Consider the following 9,503-nt stretch of genomic DNA (forward strand, 5'->3'; position numbering starts at 1 on the left):
TCTTTTATTATTTTCTTTCTCTCCCCTTCCCTTTAAGAGTTTATTTCACTTCTGACTAATACTTCCTTTAATCTACTCTCCCTTTTATTCTCCCACTTTCTCTTAATCAATTTCTTGTTAATTTCTCTATCAGGTAAGATGTAGTCTGTACCCAATTGTGTGTCTTCTTATTCTTTTTCCTTTTATTAGATCAAATGAAAGGGATGTTCAAGTTTCCCCTGCTGCCCCTACTGCCCCCTCTTTTTTGTAAAAATCCTCTTCTGACATGCCATTTATGTGAAATAATTTCCCATGTTTTCTCTATCTTTGGCCTCCTCTCCCAGGCAGCTCTTCTTCCCCACCTTTTGCATTCTTCTTTTGAGATCATCAATAAATAACAATTATTCCCAGGTCTTCTGTCTAATGAGGCTTCTCTGTGATCTCCAATAGTGATAGAGTTCTGAGGGACTACATGTATCATCTCTCCATATAAGAATTTAAACAGATTTACTTTGTTTACATCTTTGTAATTGTTCACTCATTTTTTCTTTTTATGTTTCTCTTGACTCTTGTGTTTTTATGTCAAATTTTCAACTGAGCTCTGATCTTTTCATCATGAGTGATTAGATGGCCTCTATTTAATTAAAGATCCTTTTTTCCTCATAGGATTTTCCTCAGTTTTTTTTGGATAGGTTGTTCTTTGTTGTAAGCCTAGATCCTATGTCTTCTGGAATATCACAATCCAAGTTATGCACTCATTTAGAGTGGCAGCTGCTAAATCTTCTGTGACCTTGACTGCTGCTTCTTGCCACTTGGATTCTTTCTTTCTGGATGCTTACAGTGTTTTTGTCTTGACCTGGGATCTCTGGATTTGGGCTAGAATATTCCTGGGACTTTTTATCTTGAGGTCTCTTTCTAAGAGTGATTGGTGGCAAGCATAGTGAATAACCCCCCAAACCACCCTCTCTTATGTCTCCCTCATTCCCTCCCTCCCTTGCTTTCTCATAGGGCAATGCAGATTTTTATGCCTCAGTGCCTGTATATCTTATTTCCTGGTTGAGTGTAAAAACAATTTTTAACATTTGTTTTTAAAACTTTGAGTTCCAGATTCTCTCCCTTCCTCCTCCTCATCACCCCCACTGGGAAAGACATGCAGTGCAATATAGGCTGTACATGTGTAGTTATGCAAAACATTTCCATAGCAGATACATTGTGAAAGACTATTTCCCTCCATCCTATCCTGCCCCCCCCACCTATTGTATTTTCTCCTTTGACTGTCTCTTTTCAAAAGTGTTTGCTTCTAATTACCCTGTCCCCCCGTTGTCCGTCCCTTCTATCATCCCCCTCTTATCCCCTTCCCCCCTACTTTCCTCTAGGGTAAGATACCCAATTGAATGTGTATGTTATTCCTTCTTTAAGCCAAATTCAATGCGGTAACGTTGACTCATTCCCTTTCACCTCCCTGCTCTTTCCCTCCTTTGCATCAGTTTTCTCTTGCCTCTTTTATGTGAGATAATTTACTCTATTCTATCTCTTCTTTTGTCCTTCTCCCAATATATTCTCCTCTCACTTCTTAATTTTATTTTTTAGATGTCATCATCTCTTCTTATTCAACTCATCCTGGGTCCTCTGTCTATGTATATATGTATACACATACACACGCATATAGATGTACCCACATACACCCACCTATATATACATATATATATATATATATATATATATACATATATATATATATTCCTTTCCACTATCCTCTTACTGAGAAAAGTTTCATGAGTTACAAATATCGTCTTTCCATGTAGGAATGTAAATAGTTCAACTTCAATAAGTTTCTTATGATTTCTTTTTCCTATTTTACTTTCTCATGCTTCTCTTGCTTCTTGTATTTGAAAGTCAAATTTTATGTTCAGCTCTGGTTTTTTCAACAAGAATGCTTGAAAGTCCTCCATTTCATTGAATGACCATATTTTCCCCTGAAGTATTATACTCAGTTTTTCTGGGTAGGTGATTCTTGATTTTAATCCTAGCTCCTTTGACCTCCAAAATATCATATTACAATACTTTTGATCCCTTAATGTAGAAGCTGCTAGATCTTATGTTATCGTGATTGTGTTTCCACAATACTCAAATTGTTTCTTTCTGACTGCTTATATATTTTTTCCTTGACCTGGGACCTGGAATTTGGTTAAAATATTCCTAGGAGCCTTCTTTTTATGATCTTTTTCAAGAGATGATCGGTGAATTCTTTCAATTTCTATTTTGCCTCTGGTTCTAGAATATCAGGGCAATTTTGCTTGATAATTTCTGAAAGATGGTGTCTAGGCTCTCTTTTTGGTCATGGCTTTCAGGTAGTCCAATAATTTTTAAATGATCTCTCCTGGATCTATTTTCCTGGTCAGTGGTTTTCCAATGAGATATTTCTCATTGCCTTCTATTTTTTCATATGTTTGGATCCGATTTCTCATAAAGTCATTAGCTTCCAATTGTTCCAATCTAATTTTGATGGAATTATTTTCTTCAGTGAGTTTTGAAATTCCTTTTACATTTGGCAAATTTGGCTTTTTAAGGTATTCTTTTCCTCATTGACTTTTTGGACTTCTTTTGCCATTTGAGTTAGTCTATTTTTAAGGTGTTATTTTCTTCAGTATTTTGGGGGGTCTCCTTTAGCAGGCTGTTGACTTTATTTTCTTTCCACACTCTCATTTCTCTTCCCGGTTTTTCCTCTACTTATTTGATTTTCAAAATCTTTCTTGCACTCCTTCATGGCCTCTGACCAGTTCACATTTTTTTGGAGGCTTTTGATGCAGGAGGTTTGGCTTTGCTGTCTTCTTCTGCTTCTATGTTTTGACCATCTTTGTCACCAAAAAAATGATTCTATAGTTTGATTATGCTTCCTCTGTTTGCTCATCTTGCCAGCCAATTACTTGACTTTTGAGCCCTTTGTCATCATAGAACTCTGTTTCCAGAACGGAGAGTGCTATGTCCCAAATTTCTGGGATTTTGTGCAACTGTTGTCAGAATTTATTCTGGGCACCTGCCTCAGAACTGTGAGGAAGACTGCCTCTCCACAGTCTCAACAAACTCTGCCACTTTAGCTTTCCTCACCCCTGCACCGCCACACAAGCCTGTGACCCAGATCCAAGCAGGATAAAGCAAGAGAATCTCCCCTCAGAACTAGCAAAGAGATTCCTGCAGTTGTCCTCTAGACAGTCACTTGGTCCCCCTGTGATCTGTAGGCTTGGAGCTCAGTAGGATGCTGCTGCTGCAGCTGCTGCCACCTCTGTTGCCCTGGGGGTAGCAGCCAGACCATGCTCTTCTCTCTCCCAGGTCCAACAGAGTTCCCCACTGACCTTTTACTTTCTCTTTGGCTTTTATGGGTTGATAATTCTGGAAATTGCCACATGTGGCAGTGATTCAAACTCCTGAGGTCTGCTCTGGTTGTTCTGTGCCACTGGTCTGGGCTGGCACAGTTCATGCACTGTACTCAGCTCCCACCCTGGTGCAGTAGAACCTTCCTGTCAGCCTGCCAGGCTGCCTTCAGTGGGAGATTCGTTTCTCTATGTCACTTTGTGGGTTCTGTAGCTCTAAGATTTGTTGAGTCACTTTTTTATAGGTATTGGAGTTGGTTGGAGGGAGAGCTCAAGCAAGTTTCTGCTTTTATTTTGCCATCTTGACTCTGCCTCTCTCTGAAAAACTTTAGTGTTGACTATGAGACATGGGAAACACAGGCACAGGACCACCTAACATGCTGTGTCCACATCAGAGAAGGTGTGCTCCATGAGCAGAGCAGAATCATGGGAGCAAAAGGAAACAAGAGTGGCATATATGCAGAATCACCTGCACCCTCAGTGCTCTCACGGACCACCGTGGTCGCGCCTTCTGGACGCACAGCGGGCTGAGCCTCCGCAGCTGGACACGCTGTACCTTGACCCCAACATCGTGATGTCATTGGTCTTCTTTGAAAACAAAGAATAAGCAGCAACTTTCAGGTCCTGAAGGCTCTGAATGCCAATAATCTCCCAGCAAAATAAGATCATGAATCCTTCAGAAACTATTCTGATGGCTGTCTTTGGTTCTCAGATTGCAGCTGGGGCTCTGGGGAACTCTTTCCTAATTTGTCTCTTTGCCATGATGATCCTCAGTGGATGAAGAATGAGGATCATCAATATGATTCTTGTCCAGCTGGCCTGGGCCAACCTCCCTGTGATTGTCTCGAGGAGTGTCCCCCACACCATGGCAGCCGTGAAGCTAAAGGACTGGCTGAATGATCCGCCTTTAAAATTCCATTCTTCCTCAACAGGATGTCTCGTGGTCTTTCCTTGAGCATGACCTGCGTCCTGAGCAACTTTCAGGCCATCACCCTCAGTCCTAGCATCTCCGGGTGGAAGGAGCTTAAAGACAGAGCCCCAAATTACCTCGTGCTCACCTGCTCCCTCTGCTGGATCTTCCATCTGCTCCTAAACATCCTTGTTCTCAAGAAAACTGAAGCCCCCAGGTTGTCTAGAAACGTCTCAAATGTGCTGCCTTATGGATATTGTTTCGCTTCCGCAGCGCCCGAAATCAATGCTTCAGTCTTCATAGCCCTGCTCTCTCTCCCTGATGTTGTGTGTGTGGGTGTGATGGTCTTTAGCAGTGGCTACATGGTGTTGCTTCTGTGCAAGCACCACAAACACGTCCAGCGCATCTGCATGACCAAACCCGCCCCCAGAGGCTGCCCTGAAACCAGAGCCACCCATCTGTCCTGCTGCTGGTGAGTGCCTTTGTGTTCTTTTACTCGCTCAACTCCATGTTGGCAGCATATATATATTTGAGAAAGCCAAGGGTCTGGCTGGTGCACAGCCTGCCTTTGTAGCTGCCTGTTACCCGGCTCTTAGCCCATTTGTGCTCATCAGCACCAACTCCCACCTTCTAAGGTACTGCTCTGCTCTCTGGGGAAAGAGTAACCTCTCTCCCTAGTGTTTAGTTTCAGGGGTTTTGTGCAGCTGTTTTCAGAGAGATCTCTAGGGACCTGTGAATTCGCCATTCCTCCAAAGTGGTATGATCAAAGGAGAAGTGTTTACTCCTCCCCTGGCCTGTGCTCTGATTCATGAGCAACCACAAGCACCCTTTTCTGCTTTGGAACTGTGAGGAGCAATCCCTCACCACAGCCGCCACCAACTCCTCCATGCCAGCGCTCCTCTTCACCCCAGGACCATAATCCAGATCAGTGTCTGGAGCTGAGAGCTCCAGAGGCAGCCACCACTGCCCTGGGTCTATGACACCCAGATGAGAGAGCTTTCGCACTGACCTTTGATGTTGTCTTTGGCATTTGTGGGTTTAGAAGTCTGGAAACTGTCACAGCTGCCAGAGATTCAGTGCCCAGAGGCCTGCTGCAGTCCGGTCTGTGCCAGGCTGTGCGCAGCTCCAAGCCCGGTGCAATAGACCTTTTCAGATTGCCTTGGCCCGGAAATTTGATTCACTCTGTCATTTTTTGACTTCTGCTGCTCTAGAATTTGTCTGGATTCACGTTTTACAGGCATTTGGAGGGTTAGGGGGGAGCTCAAGCAGGTCCCTGCTTCTACTCTGCCATTTTGCTCCCAGCTCTTCTGTCATTACTTTAGAAAAACATTTAATCACTGTTATCACTTACACAAGGATCTTAGTTTCAAACTGTATAAATAAGTGTCAAACGACACAAAGAATAAAATGACATTTTTTTCAGTCAGTCAAAAACATTTATTGAGTACCTACTATGTGCTAAGTGCTGGGGCTACAAAAGGGAGTAAAAGACAGTCTCTGCCCTCAAGGAGCTCACAGCCTCACAATGTGATTCAATCCTTCAAGTCCTTAATCAGGAAAAAAACGTCACCATTTGGGATGGTGGCCACATCCTAGCCCCCCACTATCACTCATCCCAAGGCCTGGGTCGGTGGTCAGAAAGGATGATTCTTTGTTCATAAACATCCAGAAGAAGTGAAATGAGGAAACTCTCAAAGTCTCTCTCAAGAACTTCAGAGTTGTTCGTGTGACCGTCTGTGCCCGACTTGTGGTAAAGCATTCTGAGCTTGTGGCAGCCTGATCCATGGCAGGTAGATGCGCTCTAACTGGACTGTAACATAGTGATGTCACTTTGGTCATCTTCAATAATGAAGCGCATTAACCAATCCTAGTAAATGAGAAAATAGATGTATAGAGTTAGCCCAAAGCTAATTTGAAGAGCATTGTAGAAGTTTGCTCTCCCTTTGGTTACAACTGTACAGGCAAACAGGACAACACAATACTCATTCCAATGATTCAGGCCTCACTCCTTGTCAAAGAGTGAATTTACAGGATGGGTGGTTGGAGTTATCACTGCATCCGCAAGCATCGGGCCAGGGTAGTCCAGGCAGAACTGGAGAGATTTGAGTTAATACCTACAGTCCAACAAAACAAGCGAGGACTGTTTTGAGTAAAGAAGTTATGAAAAAGATGGTGGTCAAAAGCAAAACTCTAGGAAGGAGGGAAGGGAGAAAGCAGAGAGAAAAAATAAATGGGGGGAGGAATAGGATGGAGAGAAAGCCAGAGATAGTAATCATAACTGCAAATGTGTATTGGATGAACACTCCCATAAAATGGAAGTGGGTAGCAGAGTGGATTAAAAACCATAATCTTATAATATGTTGTTTACAAGAAACACATCTGATGCCTACACACACACAGAGTAAAGGTAAAAAGCTGGAGTAGAATATATTATGCTCCTTTTCCCCCAAGATGGCACCGAAGGTGAAGAAGGAAGTTGTTGTCCCCCCAAGACAGAAGCCAAGTCCAAGACCTTGAAGGCCAAGAAGGTGGTACTCAAGGGTGTCCATAGCCACAAAAAGAAGAAGATCCGAACATCCCTCACCTTCTGGCGACCCAAGACACTGAGACTTCGAAGGCAGCCCAAATACCCTCGGAAGAGCGCCCCTCTGAGAAACAAGCTTGATCACTCTGCCATCATTAAGTTTCCCTTGACCACTGAGTCTGCTATGAAGAAGATTGAGGACAACGACACCCTGGTCTTCATTGTGGACATCAAGGCCAACAAGCATCAGATCAAGCAGGCCGTAAAGAAGCTGTATGACATTGACGTGACCAAGGTCAACACACTGATCCAGCCTGATGGAAAGAAGAAGGCCTATGTCCGTCTTGCTCTAGACTATGATGCTTTAGATGTTGCCAACAAAATTGGAGTCATCTAACTTGCTGTGTCCCATTCCACCTACAATAAAAAGTTTTCCAGAATAAAAAAAAGAATATATTATGCTTCAGCTGAAGTAAAAAAGAAAGGAGAGGTAACAATCCTGATCTCAGACAAAACAAAAGCAAACACATCTAATTAAAAGAGATAAGGAAGGAAACTACATCCTGCTAAATGGTACTGGAGACAATGAAGTAATATCATTACTAAACATGTATGCATCAAGTGGTATAGTGTCCAGATTCTTAGAGGAGAAATTAAAGGAGTTACAGGAATAGACAGCTAATGGGGGAGCTCAACCTCCCCCTCAAGAACTAGATAAGTCTAACCACAAAATAAACGAGAAAAGTTAAGAAGATGAATAGAATTTTAGAAAAGTTAAATATGGTAGACCCCTGGAGAAGATTGAATTGAATCGAATCGCATAGAAAGGAATATACCTTTTTCTTAGTGGTACATGGCACCTACACAAAAGGTGACCATGTAGTAGGGCATAAAACCTCACAATTTAATGCAGAAAGGCAGAAATAGTAAATGTATCCTTTTCAGATCATGATGCAATAAAAATTACATGTAATAAAGGATCATGGAAAGTTAAATTAAAAACTAATTGGAAATAAATAATCCAATCCTAAAGAATGAGGGGATCAAACAACAAATCATAGAAACAATCAATAACTCCATCCATGGGGTGGCTAGGTTGCACAGTAAATAGAGCACCGGCCCTGGAGTCAGGAGGACCTGAGTTCAAATCTGGCCTCAGACACTTAACACAAAAACTAGCCATGTGACCTTGGGCAAGACACTTAAGCCCAACTGCCCTACCTTCCCCCCTCCAAAAAGCAAAACAAAAACCCCAGATAACTCCATCAAAGAGAATAACAATAATGAGACAACATACCAAAACTTATGAGATGTGGAGAAATTGGTTTTGAGGGGAAGTTTCATATCCTTTATTGCTTATGTGAATAAAATAGAGAAAGAGGAGCTCAATGATTTGGACATGCAACTTAAAAAACTAGAAAAAGAACAAATTAAAAATCCCCAATTAAATATCAAATTAGAAGTTATGAAAACCAAAGGAGAGAATAATAAAATTGAAATTAAGAAAACTATTGAAATAATAAATAAAACCAAGAGCTTGTTTTTATGGAAAAAAAAAACCAAAATAAAACAGATAAACTTTTGGTTAATTTGACTTAAAAAAAGATAGAAGAAAACAGAATTACCAGTATCAAAAGTGAAAAGGGTTAATTCACTACCAATGAAGAAAAAAGTAAAACAATATTTAGGAGCTATTTTACCCAACTGTATGGCAATAAATTTGACAATCTTAGTGACATTCATAAATATTGACAAAAATAAAACTTGCCCAGATTAACAGAAGAGGAAATAAAAATACTTTAAAAAGCCCATTCCAGAAAAAGAAATTAAACAAGCCATCAATGAACTCTCAAAGAAAAATCTCCAATGCCAGATGGATTTGCAAATGAATCTATCAAACATTTAAAGAACAATTAATTCCAGTACTATATAAACTATTTGGGAAAGTAGGTAAAGAAGGAGTCCTATCAAATTCTTTTTCTGATACAAAAATGGAGCTGATAACTAAACCGGGAAAAGCCAAAACAGAGAAAGAAAATTATCGACCAATTTCCCTAATGAATATAGAAGCAAAAATTTTAAATAAAATGTTAACAAAGAGATTACAGGCTGCAGAACCCACAAAATGATACAGAGAAGCTAACCTCCCTCTGAGGACAGCTCAGCAGGCTGGCAGGAATTGTCCAGCGCAGCACTCTGGGAGCCAAGCCCAGGCCGGTGTGCCGGAGGTTTTAGCCCCAGGGTGGGTCTGACCAGCCACTGGCTGGAGGGACTCCAGATAAGCAGCAGCTTGGTCATTTCCAGAATTATCAATACATGGATGCGCAGGACAAAGGGAGAGGTCAGTACAGTCTGGACTTTGGGACCCAGTAAGTGGGAGTGCATAGGCTTTTGCCCCCGGGGCGAGAAGCAGCTGAGACACCCAGTACAGCCAGCCAGTGCCATGTGGCAGCTTCAGCTCCTGGCCTGCAGAGTGTAGGGGGACCAAGCAACCAGTCTGAGGGGTAATCACTCTTGCTTTAACCTGCTTGGATCTGGATTGCAGTCTAGGGTGGAGGTTTTGGGGTGTGTGTCCAGCTTGCCAGAGAGTGTGGAGGCCTCAGAGAGGGCACCCATCTGATACCTCCGGCAGCTGAGAAAACCCCAGCGTTTGGGATGAAAGCTCCCCTGTCTGGTGGCAGAGTCCTACTGTGGCAAAAAGCCCAGGGGTCAAGTGACT

At 42.1% G+C, this 9,503-nt stretch overlaps 1 protein-coding gene and 1 pseudogene across 1 annotated transcript; both read left to right on the forward strand.

The window, feature by feature from the left end:
* The first annotated feature begins 3,671 nt into the window (after positions 1 to 3,671).
* On the forward strand, positions 3,672 to 5,035 carry LOC138168167 (vomeronasal type-1 receptor 1-like; annotated as a pseudogene).
* Positions 5,036 to 5,228: 193 nt separating this feature from the next.
* LOC138168176 (large ribosomal subunit protein uL23-like) lies at positions 5,229 to 8,214 on the forward strand. Its single transcript, XM_069097217.1, has one exon. The coding sequence runs from the start codon at positions 6,693 to 6,695 to the stop codon at positions 7,179 to 7,181; it is 489 nt and encodes a 162-aa protein (XP_068953318.1). The 5' UTR covers positions 5,229 to 6,692; the 3' UTR covers positions 7,182 to 8,214.
* The last annotated feature ends 1,289 nt before the right edge of the window (positions 8,215 to 9,503 follow it).

The sequence above is a fragment of the Petaurus breviceps genome, unplaced genomic scaffold (genome assembly GCF_028583685.1).
Source record: "Petaurus breviceps papuanus isolate PSGF00001 unplaced genomic scaffold, PetGlider_PUasm1.0 355, whole genome shotgun sequence".
Lineage (NCBI taxonomy): Eukaryota > Metazoa > Chordata > Mammalia > Diprotodontia > Petauridae > Petaurus > Petaurus breviceps.